The sequence below is a fragment of the Salmo salar genome, chromosome ssa01, assembly GCF_905237065.1.
Source record: "Salmo salar chromosome ssa01, Ssal_v3.1, whole genome shotgun sequence".
NCBI classification, from domain to species: Eukaryota; Metazoa; Chordata; class Actinopteri; order Salmoniformes; family Salmonidae; genus Salmo; species Salmo salar.
In genome coordinates this window covers 110,054,068-110,076,944 of record NC_059442.1, presented here as the reverse complement: position 1 = coordinate 110,076,944, position 22,877 = coordinate 110,054,068, and the positions used below count along the sequence as shown (strand labels likewise).

The 22,877-nt window shown below is 49.5% G+C and overlaps 1 protein-coding gene across 9 annotated transcripts in view; it reads right to left on the bottom strand.

Moving 5' to 3' along the window:
- LOC106591006 (probable JmjC domain-containing histone demethylation protein 2C) overlaps window positions 1-22,877 on the bottom strand; it is a 194,446-nt gene that overhangs the window by 88,972 nt on the left and 82,597 nt on the right. For 6 of the 9 annotated variants that reach the window (XM_045687392.1, XM_045687416.1, XM_045687394.1 and 3 more), the window contains 5 exons: window positions 18,938-19,051; window positions 3,343-3,448; window positions 2,056-2,180; window positions 1,202-1,348; window positions 760-801 (listed from right to left, as the gene is read on the bottom strand). In XM_045687392.1, the coding sequence (XP_045543348.1) occupies window positions 760-801; window positions 1,202-1,348; window positions 2,056-2,180; window positions 3,343-3,448; window positions 18,938-19,051 (534 nt within the window). The remainder of the gene's footprint in view (window positions 1-759; window positions 802-1,201; window positions 1,349-2,055; window positions 2,181-3,342; window positions 3,449-18,937; window positions 19,052-22,877) is intronic. The other 3 variants (XM_045687397.1, XM_045687423.1, XM_045687409.1) reach the window with 1 other exon arrangement.

Sequence of the window (22,877 nt, the reverse complement as noted above, 5' to 3'; positions counted from 1 at the left end):
AGAGGAAGAGAGGAGACCTCTGGACTACTACTACTACTAGGGTACTACAGAGGAAGAGAGGAGGCCTCTGGACTACTACCACCACTACTAGGGTACTACAGAGGAAGAGAGGAGGCCTCTGGACTACTACCACCACTACTAGGGTACTACAGAGGAAGAGAGGAGGCCTCTGGACTACTACCACCACTACTAGGGTATTACAGAGGAAGAGAGGAGGCCTCTGGACTACTACCACTACTAGGGTACTACAGAGGAAGAGAGGAGGCCTCTGGACTACTACCACTACTAGGGTACTACAGAGGAAGAGAGGAGACCTCTGGACTACTACCACTACTAGGGTATTACAGAGGAAGAGAGGAGGCCTCTGGACTACTACTACTAGGGTACTACAGAGGAAGAGAGGAGACCTCTGGACTACTACTACTAGGGTACTACAGAGGAAGAGAGGAGACCTCTGGACTACTACTACTAGGGTACTACAGAGGAAGAGAGGAGACCTCTGGACTACTACCACCGCTACTACTACTAGGGTACTACAGAGGAAGAGAGGAGGCCTCTGGACTACTACCACCACTACTAGGGTATTACAGAGGAAGAGAGGAGACCTCTGGACTACTACCACTACTAGGGTACTACAGAGGAAGAGAGGAGACCTCTGGACTACTACTACTAGGGTACTACAGAGGAAGAGAGGAGACCTCTGGACTACTACTACTAGGGTACTACAGAGGAAGAGAGGAGACCTCTGGACGGTTGTACCTGCTCTCTTCCTGTGGTGCCGGTGGGTCCCCCTCCTGCTGTCTGTTGACGTACCCCTCAGTTAGATAACAACACAACAACATGGTGGCACAGAGAGATCTGGTTCATGATAAAGGGACCAGCCATTGACTGATTGAAAAGCCAAATGGCATTTTGTTTTGTTGCATACCACTGACATGGGAAGGTTACTTTAAAGCTGTACAACACTGACAGACAGCTGGTGGAAAGGATAAAGTCAAACTGACAACAACAACATGTAAAGACAAATAGGAAATCAGCATCGATGGAATAACAAGTCATGTGACAGTAACAAACAGCATTGGTAGACCTATGAGCACAGCTGGGTTAACGTGTGTGTGTGTGTGTGTGTGTGTGTGTGTGTGTGTGTGTGTGTGTGTGTGTGTGTGTGTGTGTGTGTGTGTGTGTGTGTGTGTGTACTCACGTGGGCAGAGTTGTTCTGGTTGTTACTGGAGCGGGACCTGCGTCGGGACTGGATGCCGATGTTCTCTCCTTTCAGCAGAGAGTGGACAACATCGTCCAGAAAGGTCATCTGGATCATAGAGGGGTCAACGTTCTGGGGCTCTAGAACCTAGAGGAAGAGAGGAGTATTCAATATGAAGAGAGGAGTATAGAGGAGTATTTAATATGAAGACAGGAGTATAGAGGAGTATAGGAGTATAGAGGTGTATTTAATATGAAGACAGGAGTATAGAGGAGTAGAGGTGTATTTAATATGGAGACAGGAGTATAGAGGAGTATTTAATATGAAGACAGGTGTATAGAGGAGTATAGAGGTGTATTTAATATGGAGACAGGAGTATAGAGGATTATAGAGGTGTATTTAATATGAAGACAGGAGTATAGAGGAGTATAGAGGTGTATTTAATATGAAGACAGGAGTATAGAGGAGTATAGAGGAGTATAGGGGAGTATAGAGGTGTATTAATGAAGACAGGAGTATAGAGGAGTATTTAATATGAAGACGAGTATAGAGGTGTATTTAATATGAAGACAGGAGTATAGAGGTGTTTTTAATATGAAGACAGGAGTATAGAGGAGTATTTAATATGAAGACAGGAGTATAGAGGTGTATTTAATATGAAGACATGAGTATGGAGGAGTATAGAGGTGTATTTAATAAAGACAGGAGGAGTATTTAATATGGAGACAGGAGTATAGAGGAGTACTTAATATGGAGACATGAGTATAGAGGTGTATTTAATATGAAGACAGGAGTATAGAGGAGTATAGAGGAGTATAGAGGTGTATTTAACATGAAGACAGCAGAGTATTTACCTGGTCATTCATCACAACCATATTACGGCTGAACAGATCATGATATGTGATGATCCCTGTGAACCACTGAGTAGCTGAGTCTTGTCTGTAAACACGAACTCTGTAACCATTTAATGAATACGGACCTGGAGGAGAGAGGACAGGAGCACCATGTTCACACACAGCACAGTGGGGCTTAAATACGGACCGAAATTATTCACTTATTCCACTTCAGATACCAATTCAGACATCTGTAGCTAGGCTAGATATTCTTCCAAACCCGCAATACACAATCAATATCAGAGACCTGTCTTAAACGCTTCAACTGTCTCTCTGTTCATTAGCACCACAGAGAGGTCCATGAGGTCCATGCACCTTGGCCAGAGTCTACAGACAAGACCGATCACCTCATCTGGTTATTAGACTAGGGAGTCCATTACCACCACAGAGAGGTCCATGAGGTCCATGCACCTTGGCCAGACTCTACAGACAAGACCGATCACCTCATCTGGTTGCTAGACTAGGGAGTCCATTACCACCACAGAAGAGGTCCATGCACCTTGGCCAGACTCTACAGACAAGACCGATCACCTCATCTGGTTGCTAGACTAGGGAGTCCATTACCACCACAGAGAGGTCCATGGTCAACAGTAGTGCTCTATATAGGGAATAGGGCTCTGGTCAACAGTAGTGCTCTATATAGGGAATAGGGCTCTGGTCAACAGTAGTGCTCTATATAGGGAATAGGGCTCTGGTCAACAGTAGTGTTCTATATAGGGAATAGGGCTCTGGTCAACAGTAGTGTTCTAAATAGGAAATAGGGCTCTGGTCAACAGTAGTGCTCTATATAGGGAATAGGGCTCTGGTCAACAGTAGTGTTCTATATAGGGAATAGGGCGCTGGTCAACAGTAGTGCTCTATATAGGGAATAGGGCTCTGGTCAACAGTAGTGCTCTATATAGGGAATAGGGCTCTGGTCAACAGTAGTGTTCTATATAGGGAATAGGGCCCTGGTCAACAGTAGTGCTCTATATAGGGAATAGGGCTCTGGTCAACAGTAGTGCTCTATATAGGGAATAGGGCTCTGGTCAACAGTAGTGTTCTATATAGGGAATAGGGCCCTGGTCAACAGTAGTGCTCTATATAGGGAATAGGGCTCTGGTCAACAGTAGTGCACTATATAGGGAATAGGGCTCTGGTCAACAGTAGTGCTCTATATAGGGAATAGGGTTCGAAGGATTACGCACAGTGAACAGACTAGCTGGTTGGGTTTGTTAAATATTAAATACATCATTCAGTGTTTCTTACCTTGCAAAAATATTTCCTGAACCTGTTGATCTTTGAGCCAGAACCTGACCTCTTCGTGAAGCTCAGGGTTGTCCCTGAGAACAGGACTCAGACTGTCCACTTCATCCTGCAGACACAGACGGAGGAAGGGGGACACGTTACAATCATGTTATATACATACCGAAGACCTTTCTGTACATTACAAATGGAGATTGAAGCTGTTTATTATACCAGACGATGCGTTACAACCATATTTACTACAATTAAAAACAAGAAATCATTTTTGAAGTGAGAAGTAGGCACTGGTCTGAAGCAGAAAATGAAATGAAATTCATAAGCACCACGATGTCTACTTTCCTTCCACCCATGCCCTACCAAGGTTTTACAATGTCCACTCCACCCATGCGCTAAAATATGAATGCCTGCTATGCCTAACTCTCTGGCCCTCCTCTCTCTTCGTCTTTCTCTCTGGCCCGCCTCCCCTCCCCGTGTCTCTCTCTCTCCCTCTGTGTTTTTCTCTCTGGCCCTCCTCCCTTCCTCCCTCCATCTTTCTCTCTGGCCCTCCTCCCCTCCCCTTCTCTCTCTGTGCTGGGCTGTAACAGCAGTATGTTGGAGGATCTTCTAGTTGCTCCAGTGGAAAACACGTACATATGGGTGTTGCTGCGTTATGGAATTTAAAATACTTCCAGATACAACTCTGACCCAGAAAAACAAGGCTTCCTCTTCCAATCCCATTCTACTACTGAGACAGGAAGGCAGGGGGGAGAGAGGGTGTGTGTGAGTGTGAGAGGGTAAGGGTGTGTGTGAGTGTGAGAGAGTGAGGATGAGTGTGAGAGAGTGTGAGAGTGAGTGTGAGAGAGTGAGGGTGTGTGTGAGTGTGAGAGAGTGAGGGTGTGTGTGAGTGTGAGAGAGTGAGGGTGAGAGAGAGAGGGTGTGAGTGAGTGTGAGAGTGTGTGAGTGTGCGAGAGTGAGGGTGTGAGTGAGTGTGAGAGTGTGTGAGTGTGCGAGAGTGAGGGTGTGAGTGAGTGTGAGAGTGTGTGAGTGTGCGAGAGTGAGGGTGTGTGTGAGTGTGAGAGAGAGTGAGGGTGTGTGTGAGTGTGAGTGTGAGAGAGAGTGAGGGTGAGAGAGAGAGGGTGTGAGGGTGTGTGTGAGTGTGAGAGAGAGTGAGGGTGTGTGTGAGTGTGAGAGAGAGTGAGGGTGTGTGTGAGTGTGTGAGAGAGTGAGGGTGTGTGTGAGTGTGAGAGAGAGTGAGGGTGTGTGTGAGTGTGAGAGAGAGTGAGGGTGTGTGTGAGTGTGTGAGAGAGTGAGGGTGTGTGTGAGTGTGAGAGAGTGAGGGTGTGTGTGAGTGTGAGAGAGTGAGTGAGAGAGGCAGCTCAGACACTCTTCTGCTCTCTGTGCAGGCCTTGGAAGCCCCCATCCTCAACAGACAGGACTAACAGACAGTGCTCCAGGCTCTAATCAGCTGAGGAGAGCATCCACATTTCAGGTAGCTGAAGAGATGTGTCTCTGTATGTCTCTCTGTGTCTCTCTGTGGACAACAGTGTGGATTTAAAGTACAGTCCTATCATATGAGGTCCCATCCTTCATTCACATCCATCCATTAGACACACAGTCTACCAGCCTATACCTGACCTATACACCCATCCATTAGACAGACAGTCTACCAGCCTATACCTGACCTATACACCCATAATACAGTATGGTTGGTAGGCCTATACATCCATCCATCAGACAGTCAATAGTATGGTTGGTAGGCCTATACATCCATCCATCCATCAGACAGTCAACAGTATGGTTGGTAGGCCTATACATCCATCCATCAGACAGTCAACAGTATGGTTGGTAGACCTATACATACATCCATCAGACAGTCAACAGTATGGTTGGTAGACCTATACATCCATCAGACAGTCAACAGTATGGTTGGTAGGCCTATACATCCATCAGACAGTCAACAGGAGGAGAGAGGGAAGAGACTAGGAGAATAGGATACTGGTGAGGAGAGAGGGAGGAGACTAGGATGCCGGTGAGGAGAGAGGGAGGAGACTAGGATGCCGGTGAGGAGAGAGGGAGGAGACTAGGATGCCGGTGAGGAGAGAGGGAGGAGACTAGGATGCCGGTGAGGAGAGAGGGAGGAGACTAGGATGCCGGTGAGGAGAGAGGGAGGAGACTAGGATGCCGGTGAGGAGAGAGGGAGGAGACTAGGATGCCGGTGAGGAGAGAGGGAGGAGACTAGGATGCCGGTGAGGAGAGAGGGAGGAGACTAGGATGCCGGTGAGGAGAGAGGGAGGAGACTAGGATGCCGGTGAGGAGAGAGGGAGGAGACTAGGATGCCGGTGAGGAGAGAGGGAGGAGACTAGGATACCGGTGAGGAGAGAGGGAGGAGACTAGGATACCGGTGAGGAGAGAGGGAGGAGGCTAGGATGCCGGTGAGGAGAGAGGGAGGAGGCTAGGATGCCGGTGAGGAGAGAGGGAGGAGACTAGGATGCCGGTGAGGAGACTAGGATACCGGTGAGGAGACTAGGATACCGGTGAGGAGACTAGGATACCGGTGAGGAGACTAGGATACAGGTGAGGAGACTAGGATACAGGTGAGGAGACTAGGATACAGGTGAGGAGACTAGGATACAGGTGAGGAGAGAGGGAGGAGACTAGGATACTGGTGAGGAGACTAGGATACCGGTGAGGAGACTAGGATACTGGTGAGGAGAGAGGGAGGAGACTAGGATACAGGTGAGGAGAGAGGGAGGAGACTAGGATACCGGTGAGGAGAGAGGGAGGAGACTAGGATACCGGTGAGGAGAGAGGGAGGAGACTAGGATACCGGTGAGGAGAGAGGGAGGAGACTAGGATGCCGGTGAGGAGAGAGGGAGGAGACTAGGATACAGGTGAGGAGAGAGGGAGGAGACTAGGATACAGGTGAGGAGAGCGGGAGGAGACTAGGATACAGGTGAGGAGAGAGGGAGGAGACTAGGATACTGGTGAGGAGACTAGGATACAGGTGAGGAGAGAGGGAGGAGACTAGGATACAGGTGAGGAGAGCGGGAGGAGACTAGGATACAGGTGAGGAGAGAGGGAGGAGACTAGGATACAGGTGAGGAGAGAGGGAGGAGACTAGGATACAGGTGAGGAGAGAGGGAGGAGACTAGGATACTGGTGAGGAGACTAGGATACTGGTCAGGAGAGCGGGAGGAGACTAGGATACAGGTGAGGAGAGCGGGAGGAGACTAGGATACAGGTGAGGAGAGCGGGAGGAGACTAGGATACAGGTGAGGAGAGAGGGAGGAGACTAGGATACTGGTGAGGAGACTAGGATACAGGTGAGGAGAGAGGGAGGAGACTAGGATACAGGTGAGGAGAGCGGGAGGAGACTAGGATACAGGTGAGGAGAGAGGGAGGAGACTAGGATACTGGTGAGGAGACTAGGATACTGGTCAGGAGAGAGGGAGGAGACTAGGATACTGGTGAATGATTAAACGGAGGGCTTGTTTTGCAGAACGTTGTTATGTTGAATTCTGTCGAAACATTTTCATTGGCTAAATTCCATTTGTTCTGTCTTTTTAATAGTGTGCTCTTTATTTAGTTTCAGATGGGTTATAAGTAGGGCTGTTGTAAAAATAACAGGCTATTGCTGTCATTCCTTGGGTACGGTAGGCACTAGCCTTCGGTAATTGCTGCAAAAAAGAGCCTCCTTCTGTACGTCTATATCTGTATAGCAGACGCAGTAGCCTATCTGACAAGTATAAAGAAACGCATGGCGCTGGCATCTCTCTCTCCATCTCTCTGCATCTCTTCATTTACATAATAAAATCAGGCAGACCCAGTGTGACTAAAATTAAAACCAGGCAGATCCAGTGTGACTAAAACCAGGCAGACCCAGTGGGACTAAAACCAGGCAGACCCAGTGTGACTAAAACCAGGCAGACCCAGTGTGACTAAAACCAGGCAGACCCAGTGTGACTAAAACCAGGTAGATCCAGTGTGACTAAAACCAGGTAGATCCAGTGTGACTAGATCCAGTGTGACTAAAACCAGGCAGATCCAGTGTGACTCGGAGAGGAGTGGTGTAACAGAGAGTCCCAAATGGCAACCCATTCCCTGTAGGCCCGAGTCAAATGTAGTGCTCTATATAGGGAACATGGCCCTAGGGACAGCAGCTCAGACAGAACACAAGCAGGACTCAGTGGGACAGCAGGTCAGGCAGAACACTAGCAGGACTCAGTGGGACAGCAGCTCAGACAGAACACTGGCAGGACTCAGTGGGACAGCAGCTCAGACAGAACACTAGCAGGACTCAGTGGGACAGCAGCTCAGACAGAACACTAGCAGGACTCAGTGGGACAGCAGCTCAGGCAGAACACTAGCAGGACTCAGTGGGACAGCAGCTCAGGCAGAACACTAGCAGGACTCAGTGGGACAGCAGCTCAGGCAGAACACTAGCAGGACTCAGTGGGACAGCAGCTCAGGCAGAACACTAGCAGGACTCAGTGGGACAGCAGCTCAGACAGACTAACGGCAGACATATTAACAATGAATGGGGCTGCTCACTGGTGTGTGTCTGTGACGGCCCAGTCCCATTACTGAGAGGTTCCACATGACTGAGTCCTGTTATTAGTATTCCACAGCAGCGCCCCCTGATCTCACACATAGCTGTTGTGAGGTCTCCTGAACCACTCTCTAGTCTGCCTTGTAGAGGGCAATGAGGAGCAGGGCCCCCACCCTCTCTGGCTGCACGAGTCAAGGTGAGGGAGGAGACTTCATCACCCACCAGGCGAGGAGAGGAAGTGAGGTGATGCCTTTTATTTCACCTCCAGCCTCCCCTTCCTCCCTCTCCTGTCTGATTGATGTTGCTGCAGTGCTATATATTCAGAGGCATCTCAACATCTTAAAACTGGGACCATGACCAGACCTCTACACCGGGACCAGGCCTCTACAGCGGGACCGGGTCTTGTCAGCGGGACCAGGCCTCTACATTACCACTGCATATGCACCAAAATATTTTGATGTGAAACCTGGACTTTGTATTTAGGAGCACCAGTATGATTCCAGCCTTATTACCTTAAATATTTTTCATTGAGCTCATACATTTCTTTGTGTGCATACATGTTTAAACTTAGGCACAACACGTAATTAAATTACCAGAGCTCCCCCAGTTTAACCTGTCCCATTACCAGAGACCTGTCCCATTACCAGAGCTCCCCCAGTGTAACCTGTCCCATTACCAGAGCTCCCCCAGTGTAACCTGTCCCATTACCAGAGACCTGTCCCATTACCAGAGCTCCCCCAGTGTAACCTGTCCCATTACCAGAGCTCCCCCATGTTAACCTGTCCCATTACCAGAGCTCCCCCAGTACAACCTGTCCCATTACCAGAGCTCCCCCAGTACAACCTGTCCCATTACCAGAGCTCCCCCAGTACAACCTGTCCCATTACCAGAGCTCCCCCAGTACAACCTGTCCCATTACCAGAGCTCCCCCAGTACAACCTGTCCCATTACCAGAGCTCCCCCAGTACAACCTGCCCCATTACCAGAGCTCCCCCAGTGTAAGAGCTACCCCAGTGTAACCTGTCCCATTACCAGAGCTCCCCCAGTATAACCTGTCCCATTACCAGAGCTCCCCCAGTATAACCTGTCCCATTACCAGAGCTCCCCCAGTATAACCTGTCCCATTACCAGAGCTACCCCAGTGTAACCTGTCCCATTACCAGAGCTCCCCCAGTATAACCTGTCCCATTACCAGAGCTCCCCCAGTATAACCTGTCCCATTACCGGAGCTCCCCCAGTGTACCCTGTCCCATTACCAGAGCTACCCCAGTGTAACCTGTCCCATTACCAGAGCTCCCCCAGTATAACCTGTCCCATTACCAGAGCTCCCCCAGTATAACCTGTCCCATTACCAGAGCTCCCCCAGTACAACCTGTCCCATTACCAGAGCTCCCCCAGTACAAACTGTCCCATTACCAGAGCTCCCCCAGTACAACCTGTCCCGTTACCAGAGCTCCCCCAGTACAACCTGTCCCGTTACCAGAGCTCCCCCAGTACAACCTGTCCCGTTACCAGAGCTCCCCCAGTGTAACCTGTCAGCAGCAATATAACAAAGAGAAACATGGTGTCTAGCTGGATAAGAGCAGCGATATAAAAGAGAGAAACATGGTGTCTAGCTGGATAAGAGCAGCAATATAACAGAGAGAAACATGGTGTCTAGCTGGATAAGAGCAGCGATATAAAAGAGAGAAACATGGTGTCTAGCTGGATAAGAGCAGCAATATAACAAAGAGAAACATGGTGTCTAGCTGGATAAGAGCAGCGATATAAAAGAGAGAAACATGGTGTCTAGCTGGATAAGAGCAGCAATATAACAAAGAGAAACATGGTGTCTAGCTGGATAAGAGCAGCGATATAAAAGAGAGAAACATGGTGTCTAGCTGGATAAGAGCAGCAATATAACAGAGAGAAACATGGTGTCTAGCTGGATAAGAGCAGCGATATAAAAGAGAGAAACATGGTGTCTAGCTGGATAAGAGCAGCAATATAACAGAGAGAAACATGGTGTCTAGCTGGATAAGAGCAGCGATATAAAAGAGAGAAACATGGTGTCTAGCTGGATAAGAGCAGCAATATAACAGAGAGAAACATGGTGTCTAGCTGGATAAGAGCAGCGATATAAAAGAGAGAAACATGGTGTCTAGCTGGATAAGAGCAGCAATATAACAGAGAAACATGGTGTCAAGCTGGATAAGAGAAACATGGTGTCTAGCTGGATAAGAGCAGCAATATAACAGAGAAACATGGTGTCTAGCTGGATAAGAGCAGCAATATAACAGAGAGAAACATGGTGTCTAGCTGGATAAGAGCAGCAATATAACAGAGAAACATGGTGTCTAGCTGGATAAGAGCAGCAATATAACTGATTAAAACAAAGGAGGACCAAGGCACTCCTGATAATGATATGAAGATGCCTTGGTCTCCTGGTATAATGATACGAAGATGCCTTGGTCTCCTGATATAATTATATGAAGATGCCTTGGTCTCCTGGTATAATTATATGAAGATGCCTTGGTCTCCTGCTATAATTATATGAAGATGCCTTGGTCTCCTGCTATAATTATATGAAGATGCCTTGGTCTCCTGCTATAATTATATGAAGATGCCTTGGTCTCCTGCTATAATTATATGAAGATGCCTTGGTCTCCTGCTATAATTATATGAAGATGCCTTGGTCTCCAGCTATAATTATATGAAGATGCCTTGGTCTCCTGCTATAATTATATGAAGATGCCTTGGTCTCCTGGTATAATTATATGAAGATGCCTTGGTCTCCTGCTATAATTATATGAAGATGCCTTGGTCTCCAGCTATAATTATATGAAGATGCCTTGGTCTCCTGCTATAATTATATGAAGATGCCTTGGTCTCCTGGTATAATTATATGAAGATGCCTTGGTCTCCAGCTATAATTATATGAAGATGCCTTGGTCCTCCTTTCCTTTTGATGACCAATTTACCCCTTTTACCAAAGAGCACCTTCTGTCCACCAAAACCTACTGTTAAGTACCTTAGTACCTTCTGTCTACAGATGCCTACTGTTGTGTACCTTCTGTCCACCAAAACCTACTTTTATTAATTTATATATTTTATTTATTTAACCTTTATTTAACCAGGTAGGCTAGTTGAGAACAAGTTCTCATTTGCAACTGTGACCTGGCCAGGATAAAGCAAAGCAGTTCGACACATACAACAACACAGAGTTACACATGGAATAAACAAACATACAATCAATAACACAATAGAAAAATCTATAAACAGCATGTGCAAATGAGGTAGGATAAGAGAGGTAATGAGGTGAGGTGGTGTCTAGGAGGAGGAGGTGTCTAGGAGGAGGAGGTGTCTAGGAGGAGGAGAAGGTGTCTAGGAGGAGGAGGTGTCTAGGAGGAGGAGTCTAGGAGGAGGAGTCTAGGAGGAGGTGTCTAGGAGGAGGTGTCTAGGAGGAGGTGTCTAGGAGGAGGAGGTGTCTAGGAGGAGGAGGTGGTTAGGAGGAGGAGGTGTCTAGGAGGAGGAGGTGGTGGTTAGGAGGTGGTGGTGGTGGTTAGGAGGAGGAGGTGGTGTCTCGGAGGAGGTGGTTAGGAGGAGGAGGTGTCTAGGAGGAGGAGGTGGTGGTTAGGAGGTGGTGGTGGTGGTTAGGAGGAGGAGGTGGTGTCTCGGAGGAGGTGGTGTCTCGGAGGAGGTGGTGTCTAGGAGGAGGTGTCTAGGAGGAGGTGGTGTCTAGGAGGAGGTGTCTAGGAGGAGGAGGAGGAGATGGTGTCTAGGAGGAGGAGGAGGAGATGGTGTCTAGGAGGAGGAGGAGATGGTTAGGAGGAGGAGGAGATGGTTAGGAGGAGGAGATGGTTAGGAGGAGGAGGTGGTTAGGAGGAGGAGGAGATGGTTAGGAGGAGGAGGTGGTTAGGAGGAGGAGGAGATGGTTAGGAGGAGGAGGAGATGGTTAGGAGGAGGAGGAGATGGTTAGGAGGAGGAGGAGATGGTTAGGAGGAGGAGGAGATGGTTAGGAGGAGGAGGAGATGGTTAGGAGGAGGAGGAGATGGTTAGGAGGAGGAGGAGATGGTTAGGAGGAGGAGGTGGTTAGGAGGTGGTGTCTAGGAGGAGGAGGTGCTTCACAGACTTTATACTCCCAGATTAGCAACAGGGTCCGTTACTATGGCAACCCTGCATGAGTGACGTGTGAAAATGTCTTGTTGCCGGGGCGATGTAATAAATATGGCTGCCAAGTGTTACACAGAAATAGGGGTGGGGGGGTGGCGTTGCTACGGTAATATGGTAGAAGGCTACAGTGTGGTGGTGTTGCTACGGTAATATGGTAGAAGGCTACAGTGTGGTGGTGTTGCTACGGTAATATGGTAGAAGGTTACAGTGTGGTGGTGTTGCTACAGTAATATGATACAAGGCTACAGTGTGGTGGCGTTGCTACGGTAATATGATACAAGGCTGCTGGTTGCTCCTGTGATGTTCTGTGCTCTGCATGACTAAAGCATGATCTTATGTTCCTGGCTAAATGTAATGTTGAACGGCCACGGTGTGTGTGTGTGTGTGTGTGTGTGTGTGTGTGTGTGTGTGTGTGTGTGTGTGTGTGTGTGTGTGTGTGTGCGAGTGCGAGTGCGAGTGCGAGTGCGTGCGAGAGTGTGTGTGTGTGTTCAGGGAGTGTTGCTACAGTAACATGATACTACCCAGAGCGAAGGACAGAGACCCATCTGAACACTAGCGTGTGAGACAGAGGGGGCTGTGTCTGTGCAGCCCTGCCTTCCTTCATGGGAAAGACCAAGCTGTGTTGGTGCTACAGAACAGAGTAACGCTGGCAGTTCTGTGTGGATCACTGAGGGAGACTGTTGTGTAGCAGAGAACACAGCTGCAGGTCCTACCCCCACCCTGCTACAGTCACCCTGCTACAGTCACCCTGCTAGTCACCCTGCTACAGTCACCCCGCTACAGTCACCCCGCTACAGTCACCCCGCTACAGTCACCCCGCTACAGTCACCCTACTACCCAGCTACAGTCACCCTGCTAGTCACCCTGCTACAGTCACCTTTTTTCCTGTGATGTATTCTGAGCCTGTATGGTATTTTTTATTGCTATCGATCTGTACTGTTAGTCTCTCCATTTCCTTTCTTAATATGGACTATTTTCACCTAAATACAAAATAATCCTACATTAGTCCTACAGCACCTGTTTGGCACACAATACTCACACAATCATCCTTGTTCTTCATCTCCAGTAGTTTCCACAACTAAATCAAATGTCTTCCACAGATTTGATTTCCCCCTTTCCCTCCTGAGCAACCAGTAAATATTCCCCCGTTTCAAGTGTATTTTCCACATCCTCCTCATCGATTGAGGAGTTTGTAATAACCGATGTATTGATGTGATTACGACGGGCTTTAGGTCAGGCCCCATTCCTCACATGTAGGGGACGTTCACAAGATTCACGTAAAGAGAGCTGAGGGTTGAGGGCAATGTTCCCTCAAATTGTTTTACTGTGAACCCTGAGGCTATAACAGCTTTCAGTTACAGTTTTACTGTGAACACTGAGGCTGTACCCGCTTTAAGTTACAGTTTTACTGTGAACACTGAGGCTGTACCCGCTTTAAGTTAGTTTTACTGTGAACACTGAGGCTGTACCCGCTTTAAGTTAGTTTTACTGTGAACACTGAGGCTGTTTGTATGCTTTTGAAAGCGGGGCGCTGTCCTCAGATAATCGCATGGTATGCTTTCGCCGTAAAGCATTTTTTGAAATCTGACAAAGCGGCTGGATTAACAGGAAGTTAATCTTTAAGCCGATGTATAAAACTTGTATTTCTGTGAATGTTTATTATGACTATTTCTGTATTTTGAAACAGTGCCGTTAAATCCTCAGACCAGCTGTGCATATAGTTGATTTGATTCAAACACACAGGGTTTTGTCTATATATGAAGAAAGAAAAAATACGTTTTGAACATTTAGACCCCAATCGATTGGTCGAAAGAAAAGACGACATTCGGTCGACCAAGATTTTTGTTGTTGTTGTTGTCGGGGACAGCCTTACATTGAATTACAGTATCGGGGGGAGGAAGTCCAAGGAGGCATATTATGTGAAAATATACCAAAATAGCCATTGGTGAACAGGGTACAGAGCATAGTGTGTTCTGACGGAAAACCTGAGACACTAACAAATGGAAAACTAGTCTGTCACTCAGGAAAAATGATGTATCAATTCAACAAAAGAGGCAAACTATTACTATTAAATGGTAAGCCACACTGTACAAACCTGCAGTCAATGTTATCCACCTTCAGCCCAACAGAGGTCACTGTACAGTCCACTGTCAGACGAGTAGCAGGCTGTAGTATCTCATCTTGCTTTCTCTCTAGTAGTGTAAAGATCTGTCTTACTGCTGCTGGTCACAGTCCACTGTCAGACGAGTAGCAGGCTGTAGTATCTCGTCTTGCTTTCTCTCTAGTAGTGTAAAGATCTGTCTTACTGCTGCTGGTCACAGTCCACTGTCAGACGAGTAGCAGGCTGTAGTATCTCATCTTGCTTTCTCTCTAGTCGTGTACAGATCCGTCTTACTGCTGCTGGTCACAGTCCTGCCTCTTCTCTTCTTTCACCTTGTCCTTCTCCTATTCCTCCTGTCAGTTCTTCTCTCTACAGCACACTACACCACAATCCTCAGCTTGCTGGCTGGCTGCCTGGCTGGCTGGCCCTACAAACAGTGACTTCATTGTCCTTTATACCAAACAGATTGCTGCTCCCCCCTTCCTCCTGTTCTCCTCCACACCGCCCTACAGACCTCCACATATCCTCCTGGAAAAAGAGTGGAATCTCTACCAGACTGACTTTCACTAGCAACCAGTCAGAGCAGGATGTTAGTGAGACTGTGGTGACTTACGTGACTGATCAGAGGCAATGAGTTCCTCACTAGTCACTGCTCTGTCACCGTGAGTCATTCTACTGTGGCATCACATAGTCCTCCGAGAGACACGGACCGACCGAGTCCTCCGAGAGACACGGACCGACCGAGTCCTCCGAGAGACACGGACCGAGTCCTCTGAGAGACATATCTGACATGACCCTGCAGTGGATAGGAGCTGTTTGACCGTAGTATCTATCTACCCACTGAAGACCTGTACACAGAGAGAGAGAGAGAGAGAGAGAGAGAGAGAGAGAGAGATGTAGTATCCATCTACCCACTGAAGAGGCTCAGCATCAACACCACACAGAAGGAAGGAAGCAGCCAACTGTCCTTTGCTCTGTATTCAGGATATATGAGTCACTATAATGTGTTCTCATCTATGAAATTACTCACACAGCAGCACAGCCCCCCAGCCCCTCACAACAACCCCCAGCCCCTCACAACAACCCCCAGCCCCTCACAACAACCCCCCAGCCCCTCACAACAACCCCCCAGCCCCTCACAACAACCCCCCAGCCCCTCACAACAACCCCCAGCCCCTCACAACAACCCCTCAGCCCCTCACAACAACCCCTCAATCCCTCACAACAACCCCCAGCCCCTCAACCTCTCACAACAACCCCCAGCCCCCCACAACAACCCCCAGCCCCCACAACAACCCCCAGCCCCCCACAACAACCCCCAGCCCCCCACAACAACCCCCAGCCCCTCACAACAACCCCCAGCCCCTCAACCCCTCACAACCCCAGCCCCTCAACCCCTCACAACCCCCAGCCCCTCAACCCCTCACAACAACCCCCAGCCCCTCACAACAACCCCCAGCCCTCCACAACAACCCCCAGCCCCTCACAACAACCCCCAGCCCCTCACAACAACCCCCCAGCCCCTCACAACAACCCCCAGCCCCTCACAACAACCCCCAGCCCCTCACAACAACCCCTCAGCCCCTCACAACAACCCCTCAGCCCCTCACAACAACCCCTCAGCCCCTCACAACAACCCCTCAGCCCCTCACAACAACCCCCAGCCCCTCACAACAACCCCCAGCCCCTCACAACAACCCCTCAATCCCTCACAACAACCCCCAGCCCCCACAACAACCCCCAGCCCCCACAACAACCCCCAGCCCCGCACAACAACCCCCAGCCCCTCACAACAACCCCCAGCCCCTCAACCCCTCACAACCCCCAGCCCCTCAACCCCTCACAACCCCCAGCCCCTCAACCCCTCACAACAACCCCCAGCCCTCCACAACAACCCCCCAGCCCCTCACAACAACCCCCAGCCCCTCACAACAACCCCCCAGCCCCTCACAACAACCCCCAGCCCCTCACAACAACCCCCAGCCCCTCACAACAACCCCTCAGCCCCTCACAACAACCCCTCAGCCCCTCACAACAACCCCTCAGCCCCTCACAACAACCCCTCAGCCCCTCACAACAACCCCCCAGCCCCTCACAACAACCCCTCAATCCCTCACAACAACCCCCAGCCCCTCAACCTCTCACAACAACCCCCAGCCCCTCACAACAACCCCCAGCCCCTCACAACAACCCCCAGCCCCTCACAACAACCCCCAGCCCCTCACAACAACCCCCAGCCCCTCACAACAACCCCTCAGCCCCTCAACCCCTCACAACAACCCCTCAGCCCCTCACAACAATCCCCAGCCCCTCACAACAAACCCCAGCCCCTCACAACAAACCCCAGCCCCTCACAACAACCCCTCAGCCCCTCAACCCCTCACAACAACCCCCAGCCCCTCACAACAACCCCTCAGCCCCTCACAACAACCCCCAGCCCCTCACAACAACCCCCAGCCCCTCACAACAACCCCCAGCCCCTCACAACAACCCCCAGCCCCTCACAACAACCCCCAGCCCTTCACAACAGCCTCCAGCCCCTCACAACAACCCCCAGCCCCCCACAACAACCCCCAGCACCCCACAACAACCCCCAGCACCCCACAACAACCCCCAGCCCCTCACAACAACCTCCAGCCCTTCACAACAACCCCCAGCCCCTCACAACCAACCCCCAGCCCCTCATCTCCTCACAACAATCACAGCAGGACGCAAATTACGTCATTATTCTACCCGAGGCAGAAAACTCTCACGTCCTTTCATTTAGAGGTATGAGCTTCCGTCTGTTCTGTCTGTTAGTGTCACAGTTCGTACACACATACCTTCCTACACTCTCCATACACTCAGTAGCCAGTTTATTAGGTCACTGAGTAACAATGATTATTAATGAGGCCAGTTTATTAGGTCACTGAGTAATAATTAGGGATGCACGATATATCGGTGAAAGTATCGGAATCGGCCTGATGTCTAGTTTAACGCTGATGTGCAACATAGCTGATGTTGATGTCATAGCTGATGTCATAGCTGACGTGCGTACCTCTATAACATAGGTACACGTCATAGACGCTACGCTACACATCATTCCTAACCTAGCCCACAATGTCTGCTGTGTGGATGGAGCAGTCAACAAGTCCAGCAGTCATTTGAAATAGTAAGAACATTTCAGCGAGACAACTGAAAGATAATGGAATTCATTGCCCTTGACAATGAACTGTGTGGTGGGTGATGTTGGCTTGTGATTGGTGGAGCACCAGTACACACTACCAGCTGCTCTATAGATCAAATGTTACCCTACCAGAGTTATACAGTAATAGAGTCTCTGCTATTAGCTTCACCACATACTATGGAACGCCGTTGGGGTCTGTGTGTGTCAAAAAAGATACGGCAAATAACCACTATTTGACAATAACACTATTTGACGTGTTAAATAAGCTTTTAATTTGACGCGTTATATAACACAGTTCTATTATAGAATGTTGTGTGTTCTGAATTTGCACGCGCAAGCCAAGAGCCACCACTACCATCAGTAGCCATGTCAAAGACGTACAAAAATGTAAACCCAGGCCACGAACGATGTGTTTACAATACCTCGTTGGTAATAAAGCATTATTTGTTCGACCACAACTCCTGGGGTAGCTAGCTAGCTTTAGCTTGGTACTTAGCTAGCACCAATACAACCAGCCTGAAAACAATGACCAGTACTGCAGTCCTTTTCATTATTCTTAGCAATGATTTAGGAATCCTTGTGAGTTAGTATTAGCTAGGTAGCTACTTGTTCGCCTAATGAAATGGAACTTCAGTTCATGAAAATAAATAGCTAGCCAGCTACTTAACCTTGTTGGCCAACGCTAACGTTATAAGCAGCCAGCTAGCTTCATCTGGCTAGTGAGGCTCGACCGGACCGGGTTATGTGTTGTGAAGTTAGCCACAATAAGGATTAGGCACAATAGTGGAATTTGCGGTTTGCACACTGTCCCTTCTCTCCTTCCTGTCTCTGAAACACACGTCCCTCCTCTCCTTCCTGTCTCTGAAACACACTGATGATCCACTTTAAAAGCTGCATCCTGATACAGTCAGCCCACCGGATACAGTCAGCCCACCTGACACAGTCAGCCCACCTGACACAGTCAGCCCACCTGACACAGTCAGCCCACCTGACACAGTCAGCCCACCTGACACAGTCAGCCCACCTGACACAGTCAGCCCACCTGACACAGTCAGCCCACTGATACAGTCAGCCCACTGATACAGTCAGCCCACTGATACAGTCAGCCGTTGATCTTCACTGTCGAAGAGCAACTAAACGGCCAGGTCTTTCTCCAGAGACGCCTAGGAGAATTCCTCCAACTAAACGACCAGGTCTTTCTCCAGAGACGCCTGGGAGAATTCCTCCAACTAAACGACCAGGTCTTTCTCCAGAGACGCCTGGGAGAATTCCTCCAACTAAACGACCAGGTCTTTCTCCAGAAACGCCTAGGAGAATTCCTCCAACTAAACGACCAGGTCTTTCTCCAGAGACGCCTAGGAGAATTCCTCCAACTAAACGACCAGGTCTTTCTCCAGAGACGCCTGGGAGAATTCCTCCAACTAAACGACCAGGTCTTTCTCCAGAAACGCCTAGGGGAATTCCTCCAACTAAACGACCAGGTCTTTCTCCAGAGACGCCTAGGAGAATTCCTCCATAATATCAGATTGGCGGAGCAGGAAATGACACCATAACGGAATAAGGACCACCAGAACCTTCATTTGACCGTGTCACAGACGAGCCAGTGACCACAGCTATGTAATCATGTGTGTACGGGTGTGTGTCCACTGACCTGGTAGGGCTGGTATGCTCCGTGGTCAGACAGGAAGTCCAGTTGTCTGTCAGAGAAGAACTCGACAGCCGTGATGGAACCCAGAGTAGCCTTCCCCACCAGAGGTCTGAACGTCTGAAACAAGAAAAACACTAACCGTTTGAGCCTTCGATGTCTTTTCTTTTCAAACTATCATCTGTACAAATAATTCACACTTTATCCCTAGAAGGTGGAGGGAATACAGGCAGAATCTCACCAGCAATGAACGTCTGAAACATTTAGTCAGGGGGAAAACGTCTGCAGAATTAACACAACTGTTTGCAGGGAGGAATAATAACAGATAATAATGGAAGTCATTATAGACACAGACAGACAACTAAAGAGAGGAACACTGCACCAGAGAGCTGCTGCTATCACACAGTTCAAAGGCAGCCTGTCGCTCTTTGATGTGCCTCTTCCTCCTCTTTTCTCCCTCTCCCCCCCGCTGATCACCCATCTCTGATGTCACTGTCTATCAGCCTGCCTGCAGGGCTCAACTCTCTCATCTTCCCTCCATCTATCTCACTGCTGCAGCAGCACACACAGTCACACAGCCACTCAGATGCATTCCAACTGCTACAGTACAGGAACACACCATCACGTGGCCTGGGTGTGTGTCTGGGAAGGGAGGATTCTGGATCAGACAGACTAGACTCCCTTTCAAATCCCATCAGGGAACAGAGCAGGGTACAGAGCAGGGAACAGAGCAGGGAACAGAGCAGGGAACAGAGCAGGGAATGTTAATCTAGAGTTTATATCAGTAACATGAATCTAAACCAGGGAATGTTAATTTAGAGTTTATATCAGTAACATGAATCTAAACCAGGGAATGTTAATGGGATTCATTAGAAGTTTAACTTCAGGTGACTGCTGTTATTACTAGAGTTACAGTCATACTGTCTGGTGCTGGCCGGTCAGACGACCTACATGCCTTCTATGCTCACATCAAGGCAAGCAACACTGAACCGTGCATGAGAGCACCTGCTGTTCTGGACGACTGTGTGATCTCGCTCTCCGTAGCCGATGTGAGTAAGCCCTTTAAACGGGTTAACATTCACAGGCCCAGATTGATTACCAGGACGCGTAGTCAGAGCATACGCTGATCAGCTGGCAAGTGTTTTCCCTGACCCAGTCTGTAATACCTACATCTTTAAAGCAGACCACCATAGTCTCTGTACCCAAGAACGCCAAGGTTACCTATCTAAATGACTACCACCCAAAGCACTCACATCTAAAAATGAAATGCTTTGAAAGGCTGGTGGCGGCTCACATCAATACAGTTACCCCAGACACCCTGGACCCACTGCAATCCACATACCGGTCCAACCCCGGACCCACTGCAATCCACATACCGGTCCAACCCCGGACCCACTGCAATCCACATACCGGTCCAACCCCGGACCCACATACCGGTCCAACCCCGGACCCACATACCGGTCCAACCCCGGACCCACATACCGGTCCAACCCCGGACCCACTCCAATCCACATACCGGTCCAACCCTGGACCCACTCCAATCCAACAGATAACAATCTATACTACCGGTCAGAAGTTCAGGGAGGTGGTCAGCGATCTTGCAGTGTGGTGCGAGGACAAACACCTTCCCCTCAACGTCAGCAAGACAGGAAATGGAGGGCCGGGCACAACCCCCTATCCACGGGGCTGTAGTGGAGCGGGTCAAGAGCCCATGCTATCTGGTTCTGTCAGTACAGTATAGTGGTGTCCCATGCTATCTGGTTCTGTCAGTATAGTGGTGTCCCATGCTATCTGGTTCTGTCAGTACAAATCTCTGTATATATTACAAGGCTAGAATGTTCCATGTGTGTCTGTTTCTGTGCTGGTTGATGGTTACATCACCGTGGTCTGCTCTGAGAAGTTAAGGACAACCGCCGTGACCATCACTAAGTGATTAAACACGGTCTGGTAGGTGACCATCACTAAACACTGTCTGGTAGGGGACCATCACTAAGTGATTAAACACCGTCTGGTAGGGGACCATCACTAAACACCGTCTGGTAGGGGACCATCACTAAGTGATTAAACACCGTCTGGTAGGGGACCATCAATTAGTGACTAAACAGCATCTGGTAGGGGACCATCACTAAGTGACTAAACACGGTCTGGTAGGGGACCATCACTAAGTGATTAAACACCGTCTGGTAGGGGACCATCACTTAGTGATTAAACACTGTCTGGTAGGGGACCATCACTAAACACTGTCTGGTAGGGGACCATCACTAAGTGATTAAACACCGTCTGGTAGGGGACCATCACTAAGTGATTAAACACCGTCTGGTAGGGGACCATCACCAAGTGATTAAACACCGTCTGGTAGGGGACCATCACTAAGTGATTAAACGCGGTCTGGTAGGTGACCATCACCAAGTGATTAAACACCGTCTGGTAGGGGACCATCACTAAGTGATTAAACACCGTCTGGTAGGGGACCATCACTAAATTATTAAACACCGTCTGGTAGGGGAGTTGACGGCTGCACTCAGCAGACACGGCGTCACAGGGTGTTATAACCTGGAGTGAGACCAGTCTATGAACCTCCTCTCTCCATGTGGTGTCACGGAGCTAACGCAGAGTAACACAGGAACAGAGTTCAGTACTGTACTGTCCAGAGAGAATAACACAGGAACAGAGTTCAGTACCATACTGTCCAGAGAGAACAACACAGGAACAGAGTTCAGTACCGTACTGTCCAGAGAGAACAACACAGGAACAGAGTTCAGTACCGTACTGTCCAGAGAGAATAACACAGGAACAGAGTTCAGTACCGTACTGTCCAGAGAGAACAACACAGGAACAGAGTTCAGTACCGTACTGTCCAGAGAGAACACAAGAACAGCACTTCCGTAACCACAACCCAACCACAACCATGCCATGCAGTGCACTACATAGGGAATAGGGTGCCAGGTAGTGCACTACATAGGGAATAGGGTTCCAGGTAGTGCACTACATAGGGAATAGGGTGCCAGGTAGTGCACTGCATAGTGAATAGGGTGCCAGGTAGTGCACTGCATAGTGAATAGGGTGCCAGGTAATGCACTACATAGTGAATAGGGTGCCAGGTAATGCACTACATAGTGAATAGGGTGCCAGGTAGTGCACTACATAGGGAATAGGGTGCCATTTGGTAGACAGCCAGTGTTCAACTCCTCCCTAATCGGAGGAGTTGAAACAAGGCTACAGCTGCTGTCCAAATAACCCTGTGGTGCAACTGCACTGCAGGCAGGAGCTCCATCTGACTGTCCTAGGGCAGACAAATATAGAAACTCACACAGACACAGAACCAGAGAGAGACAGAGAGAGCGAGAGAGCGAGCCAGAGACAGCGAGAGAGAGACAGAGAGAGAGAGACAGAGAGAGAGAGACAGAGAGAGAGAGACAGAGAGAGAGAGAGAGAGAGACAGAGACAGCGAGAGACAGAGACAGCGAGAGCCAGATAGCGAGAGAGCAAGAGAGAGCCAGACAGCAAGAGAGCCAGACAGCGAGAGAGACAGCGAGAGAGAGAGCGAGCCAGACAGCGAGAGAGAGAGCGAGCCAGACAGCGAGAGAGAGAGCGAGCCAGACAGCGAGAGAGAGAGCGAGCCAGACAGCGAGAGAGAGAGCGAGCCAGAGAGCGAGAGAGAGAGCGAGCCAGACAGCGAGAGAGAGAGCGAGCCAGACAGCGAGAGAGAGAGCGAGCCAGACAGCGAGCCAGAGAGCGAGCCAGAGAGCGAGCCAGAGAGCGAGCCAGAGAGCGAGCCAGAGAGCGAGCCAGAGAACGAGCCAGAGAACGAGAGAGAGAGCGAGAGAGAGCGAGAGAGAGCGAGCCAGACAGCGAGAGAGCGAGAGCGAGCCAGACAGCGAGAGAGAGAGAGCGAGAGCCAGACAGCGAGAGAGAGAGAGCGAGAGCCAGACAGCGAGAGAGAGAG